Source organism: Anabas testudineus, chromosome 23 (genome assembly GCF_900324465.2).
Source record: "Anabas testudineus chromosome 23, fAnaTes1.2, whole genome shotgun sequence".
Classification (NCBI taxonomy): Eukaryota; Metazoa; Chordata; class Actinopteri; order Anabantiformes; family Anabantidae; genus Anabas; species Anabas testudineus.
Window position 1 is genome coordinate 14,913,598 of NC_046631.1, and position 15,781 is coordinate 14,929,378.

Consider the following 15,781-nt stretch of genomic DNA (forward strand, 5'->3'; position numbering starts at 1 on the left):
AACTTGACTTCCACAGTCGACTCAAGAATCATCAGTGTAAAGGTCGGTATGAGAAGCTGAGGGCCAGCACGTCTTTGTTTCTCCTCGTTATTCAGAATCAGACTCGGCTTTTTAACACACGCAACTTCTCAGTCGTGACCTAATGAATCTCAGTCTCAGTGTTGAAGTCAAAAACAACCAGCGCAGTGTCTGAACGTGATGGGATTCACTTCCTGATGTTTGTGTGTCCAGGTGAAGTGAGTCAGCTGAAGGAGGAGCTCGTCTCCCTCACAGACGAACGTCGGTCTCTAACTAGCAACAACAAAGAGCTGAGCAACAAAGTGGAGCAACTGCAGCAGCAACGGAACGTGTAAGTGGTGCAACCAGCTGTCCATACACTCAGCCTGATCCCACCTCCAGTTGAGACTAAAGCCCAGTCCCAGCTCATATTTACAGAGGATGTGATGTAGAAGCTCTTTCATTTCAGTTTGTTGTATGAAAATACAGATGAAATGCTGAAACCTTTTTAATAAACATATATTTATTCAGTCCTCTCAGTTTTCAGTCCCACACTGTGGACCAGGACCCTCCACTGCCATACATAAACATGCAGACCTTGGCCTGAGGATTATAGACCAGTATATAGACTCACTACCTTTTAATTTGTGACGAGAACTAACTCATCGCAGTTACACCCAAACTCATTAGCTGTATGTGGCCTGGGGGCGACTCTGAAAACCACAACACTAGTTTACTTCGACCTCTGACACCTCCTGTTTGTTTCCTCCTCTTCGACAGGTGTGACGACGTGTACCTGGCAGTCAGGGTGGAGGGCAACGCTGAGTGTGACAACGACGAGCGGGTGAAGACCGACTCATACATCACCCTGTCTCAGCCAGGTTTTGAACATCAGGACCGACTCCCAGAGGATCTGGACTCGTTTTCAGTCCGGGAGATCGACACCCTGAAGGCTCAACTGAGAGAAGCTGAGGAGACGGCTCAGAGAGTTCAGAGAGAGGTAACATCAGAGTGGCTACAAACCAAACTTCCCCTCACATTATAATAAAGTTGAATTTAAAATCATCCCTGACCACGGGCTTCAGACTGTTTGTGTCTTCTATTACAGTGAGACTTTAAATCAAACCACACAAAGACAAACAGTGGAGTTAGTGTTTAACCAACCAGTTAAACTTTGTCAAACAGCTCTGCACAACTTGCAGCGTCACTGGAGAACAAACGTGCTAAACATTTTGTATTTACTGCAGCACAGGAAATGTCCAACCTCACAAAGACACTTTTGTTCCTTTCATGCCATGGAGGTTTGTTCATTTTTATAATTTGTGCAGCCTGTACAGGTGATCACCTTCCCTTTAACAACACATCAACCAATAAACAATGTGAGACACGTTTTGTCACAGGATAATGTGTTTTTAACTATGTAACAGTACTTGTTACTTATTAACTGATATAAATGGATTTGCTATGAGCTTTTACAATATATGCCATGTCAAGTCCACATTCTTCACTGACTGAGGCTGATATCAATGGTTTTAGAAAATATAAAGCCATACCGTACCCAGTACATGTGCCGTAAGCTAACCTGAGGTGCAGAGAGATTCCACGTTTGTCCGTGTCTTCCTGTCAGTGCGATGGCCTGAAGGACGAGCTGGTGGAGCTGCAGCAGCTCTACGACAGCAGCCAGAAGGAGCGATCGGCGCTCGAGCAGGAGCTGCAGCGCTGCAAGGCCGAGCTGCAGAAGCTGGTGGGCAGGAAGTCACAGGTGAGAGGTCAAAGGTCAAAGCTGGTGAGTCTCGTGTGTCTGGGCCCTCACTGGGCCCTCACTATAGTACACACTTGGCTCTAGTTCGTTAGAGCAGCCTGCAGAACTAATGAGCTGCAGATTTTGGACATTTGAAGGTCTGACTTTTCTCTGGAGCTGCTAAAACGTAAAATATCTCCAACGCTACAACCTGAATGATCCATGCTCTTTCCATGATGTCTGTCTGTCTGCTCTGTGTGCATGTGGATCGATAAAAGCTCTTGATGCCTCACTGGCCAATTTGTTTTCTGGTTTTTTTAGTAGCCGTTTGCAGCTATGCTCGTGTAGCTGGTTTTTGTGTCGCTTCTGGGCAGTTTGTTTGTGTCATCTGTCTGTTTCTACCTCTACTAAACTGATAGACCACCTCCTCCATACAGCCTAGGGGAATCAAAAAAGAGAATGAATGTGTTCACTCCAAATGCACAGAATTTGCTTCTGTTTGACTTCCCTGCTTTTTAAAGGGCTGGACTGTTCTGGGGATCAGTTTGACTTCACTTAGTTACTCAACATGGGAATATTTCACCTGTGTGACTGTTGAGAGAGTTGGGACGTTGCCTTTCTGACATCAAACAAATCGTCTTTGGAACCTTCAACTAGAATTAATGTTGGAACTTAATATTGTTGATGAAGGACTTAACTTAGAACCACCCTCTCTTTATGTGTCTTGACTTTAATCTTGCACTTAGTTTGACTTGGGACTTGACAGAGACCTTGTGCAAGATGTAAACTTCAACACTCAACACTAGATGTTTGCCTAAGACTTCAATAGATTTGGAATTTTAATGTCAGAGCCTCCAACTAAACTTAAGACTTGATTGTCTTTACTTGGAACTTGACTGGGACTTAGGACATCAGGATCATGAGTCTACATGTGCGACTTGTCTGTCTGAAATTTTCGGGACTTGATTAGTTTAGTCTTGTTTTGGGACTTGAGTGAAAACGTGAGACTGGAGCTGCAACTTCTGTGACATGACTTGGGATTTCATTTTCCAGAATTGAGACCAGACTGTCATTGAAACTGAATGACTGTAGCCTAAACGTGGAGTTTACCTGTCTTACCTAGGGCATTGCATCTCACAGACTTTGACATTCTTGATTTGTGACCTCGCTCCTCTCATCGGATTACACTCTCGTACTGCATAGTTTACGTCAGTTAAACTCTGCAGAGCTGCTGATGCTCCTGAGTAAACTGTGAAAGCAGCACATCTGAGTGTCAGCAGAGATCTTTAAATGACATGATGCAGATGTTTTCTGTTACTGCTGCCAAAGCTCTTCATCTCGTCTTTAACCATCTTTGGTGTCCTTCTCTAATCGCCTGCTCTTTGTTTCCTCCCTCTTCTTCTTCATCTGCTCGTCTTCACCTTTATTTTATGAACTTTACTTAAACTTGATCAAATTCTCTGTAAATTTGATGGTTTTGATGCTCAACACACCTGATTCTCTATTCACTCCATTGTTTTACACCTTTTTATATCAAATCACTTGTCTTTCTTTGCTCCTTGCTTGTCGTTCTCCCTCACACCTCCTGATCTTCTTCGTATTTGGATTATTTTATGATTTTATTTCCTCTTACACACTCTTCTCTCCAAACCCCCACACTCCTTCCTTTTGTCTTCTTCCCAGAACTGCACTCGTCCGTCTGAGCCCCCTGTCCTCTCCATCCCCTTCATAGGAATGATTGTAATAGTGGCCTTGATTTGGTGCTGGTGGGAGGAGCTGGCGTCCTAGAGAGGACCAGGTATGGCCATGTCCAAATCATTTGAATACAGAACTGTTTCTGTACCAGCCTAGATGTTTTTTCTGTGGGCCCTATTCCTTCAGTGGAATAGTGTGAAACCAAAAGCATGACAGTGTATAGTGACACCAAAGTGCAAGCTCCTGCTTATTCATGAGATATAAAGTGGAACCCAGCACTGGTCTGTGGTGCTACAGGTTTTCACAGGTTTCATGTTTTAAAAGCATGAAACAGAAACGGACATATTAAATACTTGTATGAAGTTACAAGCTCTCAGCACTGATTTTATAGTTTGTGTCTCTGATCACAAACATGTAGCTCAGGTTTCCAGGTTTGCCAGTGTTGTGGCGCAAGGATTGAGCTTGTTCTTGTTACTGTGGTAATGAGGAGGTCTGTTATTACTAAAGGTCAACTAGTGATGGGACCTGTTTACAGGACTAAGGCCAGTTCACGAGCTCACACGTCCATTAAGGTGTGTGATAGAAAATTTGGCGTGACCTTATGTATGTATGATCTCGGCTGTGTCAACTGACAAACGAGGAGCATCATGGTGTTTAATGCCGTCTCATTTTGTCACTCGCCTCCAACAGACAGACATGTGAAAGTGTATAAAAAACAGCGGGCTGCTTATTCATGGATTTTAGGTTGTAGAATGAAATGTGACAATCTGTTGACCCGATGTTGACCACAGACCTTTTTTCAATCTAGTGAAAAATATTGGGATGAGGGAAGTGAAGGTGATAAAACACCAACTCATCTCTGGACTCTGCTGCAGAACTCTGAAATCTGTTTTCTTCATCGTGGCACACTGACTTTCTGTAACTGTGTCGTGTTAAAGACTTTGTGTTGTGGAAAAGATAAAAAATAAGCTTTGCGGTGGATTAGGGTGACACTGGAATCTATTTTCTATTTCAAATTTAGAAAATATTACTTACTGAAAGAGTCATAGTAGCAGCTCTTTAATGCTCCTGACTCTCCGCAGACTGACACTAAAGGCTGGAACCTGGTGGTGGCAGCAGTCGCTGTGGCAGCCATCGTAGTTCTGGTCGTCCCCAGCTTCACCAGGACCTGAGAACTACAGGAAGGGACCCCGTTGGAAACTCTGGAATTGCTGTCACCCATCCAGCGCTGCCCTCATACATGTTGCTGCATCGCTGTGTTTAGTGTGACAGCACCGCCAAAACCTGGACTCTGCAGACAACAGTGAGTGCTGGAGGGAAAAGCAATAAGTTGAGTTCACATCATCATAAAGGCTTTTAACTCCTCCTGCAGGTTGTCGTTGTACAGTAAGTCAGCAGATTTATTTAATGTGCTTATAGAACATCTTCCATCATAATTGAAAAGTTCAACCAAGTTGTATTTTCTTTTAAGGTTAGAAACATTGATCAATGAAAAGGGATTTTTCACCTCAAACAAGTCAGAAATTGTAATGTTCATGATTCATCTGTTCAATCAGCTCAGTGGTGGAAAATGTGTTAGGATCCTTGTACTTGAGTAGGAGCAGTAATAGAACAGTAAAAGTACATAGTAATCATGAGTAAAATATGCTCAGTGTATCGAAAACAAAAGTTCTCAAATGCAGAGTAACCACTTCAAGACTTCATCATTCATCATTATATATCATAGTGTTAAATTAATACTGATGCATTAATGCAGCATTTTACTGTTAAAGCAGGTAACAGTAAAATGCTTTTGTTTGTTAAATGCTGCTTCATCTATAAAAATGCATCTTAGTTCAACTGCTTAAATGTTTTGCATGAAAACCAACCAGTAACAAAGTACACATTTACTTACTTACAAAGTAAGTAAATGTAGTGGAGTAAAAAGTACAGTATTTCATTGAGTAGAAGTACGAAGTAGCATGTCACAAGTAGAATATGAAGAGCTAAAACACACAGAGCTGTTAATGATGCTGCAGATCGTTTGTTACACACAATATAAATATCAGAAACTTCATGTTTTTGTTTCTGATCAAAAAGCTGAATCACACTTTAGTGTCATCACAGGAGGTGTCCGACAATCACCAGATTTACAATGTATGGTATATTTAATAAAATGTCAAAATAATGAATTTCGATTTACTCAAAAGTTCAAAAACTCAACAGCTATTTCATTTATTAATATATTATTTAGGCAAACGGTAGCAAACACTTAAAAAATAATCCTGAGCTATGTTTTGTGAAGTTTAGTCTTGGTACTAAAATTCTTGGCCTTATTTTTCCAAACTGCATAAAAACATATTTTGCACTTGGTGACTTACACTGATGTCAGAGGAAATGGTAGCATATCAAACTTACTGCGGTGTTCTTAATACATAATCACCCTGCTTTCCTCCTGCAGAAAAGTATATTACCTTATTGTGTTTGTCCAACAATTATTTGTTTACCAAATTTTGTAGCATGATCGGAAAACTGCAGATTTAAGAAATTTCCAATGTATAGAAGAATTACAAATGTCTATTTGTATGTTTATAGTGCAACTAGGTGGCGTCTACAGAAGTAAAAAGCACTTTTTTAAACCTTAGAAAGATATGGTTGTAACTTCTGAGAGAAAGTATTTGTATCGACTGATTTCACTGTGCCAGAGCTGCTTGATATTATTTAAGTTAGTTTACGTTATTTCAGGGAAAGGTGTTTCTCATTACTGTTTTGTTTTGGGAAACATCTCAGAGTGAATAAAGTGGTGTTTATGCTACTATTATTAAAAATGTAAAGAGGACCAAGAACAGAGCCTTGTGGGACATCAGTTGTAAACTGAAGTGAGGATAAGTACAGTAGCAACTGTATCTTCTAAATGTAAATCCATGTTAAATTTGCTTTTCTTCATCATCAGAAGAACAGACTGAGCCAAAATGTTGCATCAGAAGCACAACAGCTTTTGTAAAAGTTCAGTTTATTGATGATTGATTAAGTGTGGATGTTGTCAGTTATCTTCACTGAGATAAAGATTCAACAGGAGATAAGAAAAATATGGAGAAGCTGATAATTTACATCATCTTTGTAAATGTAGGTGGACTAAGACTGGAGCCTTGAGGTACCTTTACTTTTCATTTCTTAATTTGGAGCCACTAAACAACTGATGCCTGCTTTTTCCTTAAAGATGTCGTGCAGCTATTTACCAGACTGTATTTTATCTACTCCTAAAATGAACAGTCTTGTGTGTGGAGATTTGTCTGTGGGCTGTAGAGATCAGTGAAGGTCAGATTTCAAACTCTAGTCCAAAACTGAACAAAAATATTTCTCATATCTTCTTTTTCTGTGACAGACCAAAATTAACACTTTTTATTCTGGTTTTATAGCTTTGTTTTATCATTCTCTCTTATTTGAACATTGACAAGTTTCAGTTTTTAAGTGGATCCTGATGGTTTGTGTTTACATTGAAGTGGTGACCAAATAATGAAATCGTAAGAAATATGATCAGATTTATAACTAATGAGTCTAACCTTTGCGTGCAGGTTGGAATCAGGCGTTTAAAACTGTCTTGATTTTTATTGATCTTTACCAAATAAACAATAGCATTCCAGTTTGTTTACACCATAAATCACTGTTAAATAAAAAAAAAAAAAAGAAAGAAAATCCTCTATGTTACTTATAAAATATCTACAACACTGTACTGAATGATAAAAACCACAGCTAAATGAAGTGGCATTAACACGACGAGGCTACGGCCTATAAAAGGATGTAGGAATTACAATTGAATCATGTTATAATTAATATTACAACACTGATTAGAATGAACTGGCTTTGCATTGTTCCACATGATAAACGGCATGTACATGTATTATTAAGACCTTTCGGTGTAGTTCTCGCATGACAATTAGACGTGTGCTTACTTTAATGAGATTATTACTAAAGGGCAATCAGACAAATAGTTATATAGAATGTATTTATGTGAGTCAAAATGATTACACAAGTCCTTCTAACTAAAGTAAAATTATGATGCATTATAATTCAGTCTCAGTATCTGAGATTATCATAATCTCAGATACTGAATTATAATACAAAAGTTTCAGTTAATGTGATAGGAAGCCAAATAGTTGACTTACATACTATCACATGATTTTGCTTTAGTAAATCTCATAAAGTGAGCTAACAGTTGTACCTACTATTTAAATTCAGTAATTTTGTCTCTCTCAGAACTCAGAAATCTTAAAAACGTAATATATTTAAAGACATATGTGTCTTTGGGTGTTTCATGTCTTTCCTGACATTTAATCTCTTTAGTATTTGTGGTGTATCTGGGCTTCCATAGAGCTGACACTACAGCTTCATGTACTGTGTGTCTCAGTGCGTCAGTAGTGTGTCAACACGTGCAACCTTTTTTTTATACCTCTAACACTAATGTGAATATGAGCATAACAAGTGACAGGATTTAGTAGAAAGTCCAAATCTTCCTGGAAGCTGCATGTAAATGTTACTGTACTTTATTTTTATGACTCCTAATGGTTTCTACTGTATTGTACACAGTTGGTGCTTGTTTAAAGATTGAAGTTATTTTTCATTCAGCTGATTAGTTTTTGCAGTATTGTAGCAGTAAAAACTGAGTCTGGGGATGGACTGATTATTGGTTTACTGATGTTCAATTCTGATGCACAACTAGTATGAAAATGTTCCGATTTTTTATTTTAACCACACAACTCCAGATGTTTATCCTGCTGCACAAAGTGACATCTTTAGGATTTTATACTGAATTGGATTTGTTGCACCAGGAAACCACATCACTCCATCCTTAGTGGCGTAGTGACAAATGTTAGCGGACTGTCCACAGCTCAGTGTTGCATGTTGGATTTAATGAATTTGCATGAAGATAGATGAGTAGATTTAGATTCAGCTTCAGAGTTCGACTCCGCTCGCTGAATGTGACAGTGGTAGCATGAGCGCTGTAATCCAATTCTTCCATTAGTTACTTCAGACTGTTCATTTTTGTGGTGAAGTAAATAAAAATAGCATCCTTTAATAAACGTCTTGTCTTCCCCAGAGTCAGATGTTTCAGCTCAGCAGGTTTCATCCAGGGCGTGTTTAGCCTAGCTTAGCACAACGACTGGAAACAAGGAAACTGCTAAAAACAACTTCATCTTTTTTAGATTTGCATGTTGTGAGTGGCAAAGTGAGTGGAGTCCAGTGGAAATATGTTATATTAATTTGAGAGGTTAACGTAACGTTAGCTGTTTAATATTATCTGCTAGTTGTCTGTAGCTACACAATCTACACAATAGTCTTTTCTGTTCATAGCTAATTGGTGTTATAGCAAGTATTTAGTTTATTTCAGCACAAAAACATGAATACACACCGCCTTAAAAAATAACATTAAAATAACTGAAACTGAAAGAATTCTACATTTACATATTTACCCTAGCTTAGCAAAAACATTGTTGGCTAGCAACAGAGCGCTACCTAAAATTCTAGCTACAACTTCTGGCACCTGATGTTTAGTTGGTATTATCACAATGTGTTTAGCTTAGCTTAGCATAAAGACTAAAATCAATGAGAAACTGTTTTACTAGTTAGCCGCTGTTGAGCGTACTTGATAATCAACAATCAACCAACAATAGCACATGACTAAGGTAGTGTTTGGGTACCTGTTTTTATTTTAAGTGGTTTTATAACTGGATGGGTTTAGCCTAGCTTAGCTTTGCCTGTCATCTTATTTGGCGCTGTTGGTTAATAACTTCCCTAACATCATGCTAGCTGTTTGTAGCTAATGTAACGGATTGATAGGTAGAAAAACACAGCCTAGCCTCACCTAAAACCATCCACCTTTCAACAACTCGCTTTGTCTGATTTCAAACGTTAAATGTAGGAAACGGTGAAAAAGAGAATTAGTGGTTTTAGCAGCTGGTGTCGAAGCTGTTTGTTTAGCATCTCCTGCTGCTACGCTAACAGTTTCCCTGTCTCCAGTTGAAATGTGTCCTGGACACAGAAACAAATATAAAATGCACCTGAAAGATCTGATTTTAGAGAAGATCATCAGACACAAGATGAATTGTCGTCGGTGTGTGTTTCCATCTGTTAGTGACCGTCAGGTACCAGGTGACTTCTGTAAAGGACCAGTGTTTGTCTGAGTTGTATTTTCATGGCTTTGTTAAATGAACCTGTACATTTTGTAAATGAACTGACAAATAAAAAGCAGTTTATCTTGTCTTTAATGTGCATTTGCATATCATTGAATTCATTTCTCTGGAATGGGCCGTTGATAAAATGCACTCTTCCATGTTTTGCCATGTTAAATCATGTTGTTTTACCTTTTTATGTAACGCTCCCCACCTTAGGTTACATCACGTTATGTGTCTAACTTTTCACCATGTTACGTCAAGATATACGACGTGACGTCAAGTTTAGTTTAGACATTAACTAGTTGTTTTTCACAGGACACACTCGGTTTGTTTGTTACTGCAGCTCTTGGTGTGTTTGGCCTCCTCTTACCTACATATATCACGTCCTAACCTGATCATTACTGCACAAAACATTACCCCTCGTTACATTTCTATTACTATATCACTTCAGTATTACCCTGTTGTTACTGAAATGTACGTTTCTGGCATGTCTCTTTTGAATTTCACCGTAAATTCAGTAATTAACAAATTAGTTGGTGAAAACTGTCCCTAGTTCTACTCCGGTGTGTCCAGCCCTGGTCCTCGATCCACTGGACCATGGTTGGACACCCCCCATCTACTCTAATTCATGGTGGTTATTAATATTAGCAGTGTCCCTGTCAGAGGCCTTTAACCGCACACTGTATTTGAACCGTGTGAGAGCATCACGACTGAATCACAGGAACTCCACTTTAAATTAGGTTTGTCTCTATATTTACCATCAGATCTGTGGCCCAGAGCTTTTTACTCCCCTGATGACAGACACCTGAGGTTAACCAGCTGACGGAGACGTGTCAGACTGTGAATTTAGAGTGAACCTATGAATGGACTCATTTTCAGCAACATCAGAGTTAAAGATGTCAGTAAATGTGTTCATGGAATAGAAACCCCCGTCAGTCTGTTACAACATGTTGAAGATGGGCTCTGTCAGCTGTTTGTTCCTCACTCATCAGGATTCAGCTTCAACAGCTGGAATCCGTTTCAAATCCAAACAGCTGATTTCATGATCTCTTTATTCCTGGAGACTCTGGGATCTGATTGGTCGCCCGTGTTTTCAGGAGCAGCTTTTTACAAACGGGCCTCCGGTGTCTGTCTCCGGCGTGGAGCCTCTAAAAATACCCGGAGGTGTCACCGTGGCTGCGGAGCCCCGGGTCCAGTGGAGGTGGGGGTCCGGGCTGTCCCCGCCCCGCGGCCCGGCCGCCGCCCAATGAGCTGCGGGCTCCGTATCGCGGTCGGATTAGTGGATGCCCGGGCTGCAGTTGTATATGGTCATGGCAGGGGCATTCCTGGGAGTCCAGCTGAGTGACGCCGAGCTTTTTAAACCTCCGATTCACTTCTCCTCCACCCGTAGTCCCTGCTCTTTCCAGGCCTCCGCCTGCGCCTCAGGACCCGGACCTAGACCCCGTGCAGTCCGTGCGGAGGAAAAACCACTTTTGTCTACTTTTGCTTCGTTTTGACCTTGTTGAGCTCCTTTCTGTCCACAGGAGCCCATGTGTCCAGCAGGCTGGATTCACTGATTCTGGATCTGCTCTGTGATCGAGTGAAGGGTGTCACTCCCCGCAGGCTTGGCACTGCCCCTCCAGCTCCACTTCTCCCTCGTCTTTTCTCTTTTTTCTGACTTTTCTTCTCTTCCCACTCGTCTTTGTGCTATAAAAAGGGGGCACCATGATGAACAACAGCGGCTACTTGGAGCCGCAGCTGCTGCCTGCGCACTTCTACCAGAGCACCGCGGACATCGGCGAAGAGGAGGAGGAGATGCCCGCCACCGAGAAGGACCTAGCCGAGGACGCTCCGTGGAAGAAGATCCAGCAGAACACCTTCACTAGGTGGTGCAATGAGCACCTGAAGGTCGTCAATAAGCGGATCAACGACCTGCAGAAGGACCTGAGCGATGGGTTGAAGCTGATCGGGCTGCTGGAGGTGCTGAGCCAGAAGAAGATGTACAGGAAGTATCACAGCCGACCCAACTTCAGGCAGATGAAGCTGGAGAATGTTTCTGTGGCGCTGGAGTTCCTGGAGAGAGAACACATCAAGCTGGTCTCCATCGGTAAGTGGATCAGTTGCACATGTGGCTTGTCTGGAGAGGTTTTACGCAAAGTTTACGCACCACAACTGCATCAGAGACGGCTGCTCAGGTGTGTTTGAGTTCAGTCTGAGCTCCAGGTGTGACGGTAGTTTGTAGAAGCTCATCACATCAGCCGTTTGACCCCCCCCCCCCGATATTTACCATGTACCTCATCATCACTACTTTTCTGTTTAAAGGTGGAACTCCAGGTTTCAATTGTAATTTGTCAACAAGCTGAAATTCCCACAATCTTCTGGGATGAACTCCAAATCAGACCTAACTATTCCATTTCTGTTTTTAAGCCATATTGCCCCTATAGAGTACAGTAGAGTAGAACTTCATTTTAACTTTGGCCAAATAAGAAAATCACCCAAGTTCAGAGATGTTGTTTGATATTTGTTGTACTTTGAAAACAGCCTAATCAAACCACTAAATCCCTTCAAAACACTGTAATTCATGTCGACACCCCTTTAAGGTCAAGTTGTTAATGAAAATTTAGGTTTTAGGGTTAAATCACGGTTGAGTTTCCGATTTTTCCTGAACGTTAAGCTGCAGCTGGAGAAACAAATGTCTTTTCTGCTGTGTGGAAGCAACAGTTGAATTTCTGTGAAACATAAAACGAGAAAAGCATCTTTTCATTTCATAATTTGTGGTGTTAACGGTGATGACGACCATTCCTGTGGTTTGGTCACACACTGATGTTTGTTTCAGTCTGAGAGTCTCAGCTGTTACATGCTGACCGCTCATGTTAGTGGTTCTGCAGGGACGAGGGCTGACGAGGTGGATCTTTCCAGAAGGGTTACCCCCAGCAGATCAGATAACAGACAGACCTGAACTGTTATCCTGAGCTCTGACTCACTAATGCTGAGCAGCAGCAGAATCTGAAGACTCATATATTCAGTGGTGCTGTCATTCTCTTTGACATTTACTGAGTAACTACACACAACAGGACACGTATGAAATAATTCTGTTCATACGTTAAATTCCAGTATGACTTTTAAAAGAAGTAACTAGTTACTTCTCTACATGTCTCTAAAACATTGTGCGTTAATACTAAAACCGTCCAAACAACAATAAAATAACACATATTGAGTTATGTAGTAAAAGTGTGTTTCATATTTCTCCTTCTTGGAAGTGTCTTCCTACTGCGGGCCTTCTCTCTGTGAGCCTCATGTGGTCGTCACCTGGTTTCCCAAAGGCGTTGAGAACTGATTGGCTGCTTTTCCTTCACTCTGCAGTCCAACTCATCCTAAACCATCTCAGTTGTATTTAGATCAGGTGATTGTGGGGGCCGGGTTACATGGCCTAAGGTGTGTTTGGGGTCATTGTCCTGATGTGATGGCATGTCCCTGTAAAATGCTGTGGTAGCTCTGCTGGTTAAGTGTGCCCTCAGTTTGGACTAAATCACCAACAGTGTCAGCAGCAACCTCCTCCCCCACTCACACACACCATCACACCTCCTCGTCCAGGCTTCACAGTGGGAACCACACATTCAGGAACTGTCCTGAACAACGATGTAGATTTGTACAGTAGCTCTAAAGCAAACAGGGACAAACCAAAAACCACAAAACCACTTCAGGTGACGACTCACGAGTCTGATGGGAGAATGCCATGAGTGTGCCAAAGCTAAATGTAACTACTCTGGACAATGTGAAATATGATGATTAAAATATAAAACATATCAGGGATGATTTACATGTTATTGTTGACTACGTGGTTCCAAGTAAAAAATAAAAATAAAGAAAAACCACTGAAGGCAGCTAGTAGTCACCCAATATAGTCAATACTGTTTTACTGTGCACTACATATTTAATACTAAATACTTTTGCAATAGTAATACTCCTAAGATAAGTTTTGTAAACACACTGTAAATGATGTAAAATTGATGTTAATCACACTTAGGTTAAACTGTAATTTGTATCATTAACTTTAACATTTCAATTTAATTTGACATTTTACTGGACCACATGACCTTTTTACTGTAAAGTGATCGGTTCTGTGTTTTTGTGTAAAGTTTATAAATGATGTGTTAAAGTAAATGATGTATAAAGGAGGCGACACCGTTTGAACCAGATGTTAGAAATCTCAAAAGATTTGTGTTATGACTGTAAGTGGAGACGTAAAAGAATCAGAAAGTGATTCAGGAAAGTAGAAGCTGCAGAGATGGACTCTAAGGGTCTCTATCGGACCAATATTTTGAAAATCATCTGAAGCTCACAGACATCAAACCTGTAACCTGTAACTGAGCTGCTGGTGGTTCACATGCTGCTACTCTACAGCCACAGGACGGTCGTCGAGGGTCTGTGAGGCCTGGAAGGGGGACGGTGTCTCGTAGGGGGGGTGGAGGAGGTGATTGATGGCAGGACAGCTGAGCTCTGCGGTCCCTCCACCAACAGCTGCTGAAAATAGACCAGAGAAAGGAAACGAGCAGAGATCCAGCGAGAAGGATTCAGTTCAGACCAGTCTGTGACAGAAACGGAGTCACAGCAGAACTCGGGGAATCCTGGAAGTAAAGTCCATTTGATCACTGTGTTCAATTCGATTAGTGCACAAACATCCAGACATCAAACAGTCGTGTTTCTAAAGTTAAGGAAGAGAGATGAACTCTGGAACTGGAAAAGTTTGGTAAAGAATCCGGTGGTGATCCGGCTGCTGACGAGGATCCAGCAAAACATGATAAAACGTGACCCTGAGACAAAGCCCCTCGTTCAGATTCGACTTTTCAGATGATTCATGACTCTGGTTGTGTGAGATTTAGTAGACTGCAGTAGTCTTACTGTGTTTCAGCAGCAGATTTACTGTGTTTCTGCAGTATATTTACTGTGTTTCTGCAGTAGACTTACTGTGTTTCTGCAGTAGATTTACTGTGTTTCTGCAGTAGATTTACTGTGTTTCTGCAGCAGATTTACTGTGTTTCTGCAGTAGATTTACTGTGTTTCTGCAGTAGACTTACTGTGTTTCTGCAGTAGACTTACTGTGTTTCTGCAGTAGATTTACTGTGTTTCTGCAGTAGATTTACTGTGTTTCTGCAGCAGATTTACTGTGTTTCTGCAGTAGATTTACTGTGTTTCTGCAGCAGATTTACTGTGTTTCTGCAGTAGACTTACTGTGTTTCTGCAGTATATTTACTGTGTTTCTGCAGTAGTCTTACTGTGTTTCTGCAGTAGTCTTACTGTGTTTCTGCAGTAGATTTACTGTGTTTCTGCAGTAGATTTACTCTGTTTCTGCAGTAGATGTACTGTGTTTCTGCAGTAGACTTACTGTGTTTCTGCAGCAGATTTACTGTGTTTCTGCAGTAGACTTACTGTGTTTCTGCAGTAGATTTACTCTGTTTCTGCAGTAGACTTACTGTGTTTCTGCAGTAGATTTACTCTGTTTCTGCAGTAGATGTACTGTGTTTCTGTGTTTTACTCTCACATGTGAGCAGCTTCTTCCTGCTGTTGTCGATGTGGACTGTTTTGATTATATAGATATAGATATAGATATATAGAGATAGAGATATATATAGAGATATATATATAGATATATATATATATATATATATATATATATATATAGATATATATATATATATATATATAGTACATACACGTACAAGTACTGTCGATTTGAACTTAATTGCAGTAGTTAGGTAAAAGTACTTGTAGTGTACCGAGTGTGAACACGGGAACATGTTCTGGGTCATTGTGTCAGACTCTCTTTCTGTAATGGTTTCCATGTGTTGGAGCAGTCACAGCACAGGAATGTTAAACTGAAGCCAGGACCCCCCCCCCCCACACACACACACACACACACCCCACCACCCCCCAACACACATACGCGATTCAGAGCCGTGCGCCTGTGTGTTTGTCACAGACTGAGCTCAGGTCCGGCAGCACTTGGAACACGAAACAAGACCAGGACCACAAACCTGCAGACCCTGGTTTAACTCCAGAGACTAGTCTGGAGCGGCCCGTAGACCAGATCAGCCCGTCCCCCGTCTTTCTCTCTGAGCCATGACGAGCTCAGGTTTCCTTCAGGAGAAACCACGTGGTTCTGAGAACGACCCAGTTGTCAGAAATCAGGATTAACAAAACACAGTTTTACAATAGA

General features: G+C 41.1%; 2 protein-coding genes across 12 annotated transcripts in view; both read left to right on the forward strand.

Moving 5' to 3' along the window:
* Positions 1–9,664, forward strand: part of LOC113163160 (coiled-coil domain-containing protein 136-like) — a 19,298-nt gene extending 9,634 nt beyond the window's left edge. For 2 of the 3 annotated variants that reach the window (XM_026361525.1, XM_026361526.1), the window contains 5 exons: positions 232–349; positions 778–997; positions 1,625–1,759; positions 3,422–3,536; positions 4,516–9,664. In XM_026361525.1, the coding sequence (XP_026217310.1) occupies positions 232–349; positions 778–997; positions 1,625–1,759; positions 3,422–3,526 (578 nt within the window). In that variant the 3' untranslated portion in view covers positions 3,527–3,536; positions 4,516–9,664. The remainder of the gene's footprint in view (positions 1–231; positions 350–777; positions 998–1,624; positions 1,760–3,421; positions 3,537–4,515) is intronic. The other variant, XM_026361527.1, reaches the window with a different exon arrangement.
* Positions 9,665–10,774: 1,110 nt separating this feature from the next.
* flncb (filamin C, gamma b (actin binding protein 280)) overlaps positions 10,775–15,781 on the forward strand; it is a 39,605-nt gene continuing 34,598 nt past the window's right edge. For 6 of the 9 annotated variants that reach the window (XM_026362671.1, XM_026362672.1, XM_026362675.1 and 3 more), the window contains exon 1: positions 11,290–11,671. In XM_026362671.1, coding sequence (XP_026218456.1) covers positions 11,290–11,671 — 382 coding nt within the window. Of the gene's footprint in view, positions 11,672–15,781 lie in introns of all 9 variants that reach the window. The other 3 variants (XM_026362670.1, XM_026362679.1, XM_026362678.1) reach the window with 2 other exon arrangements.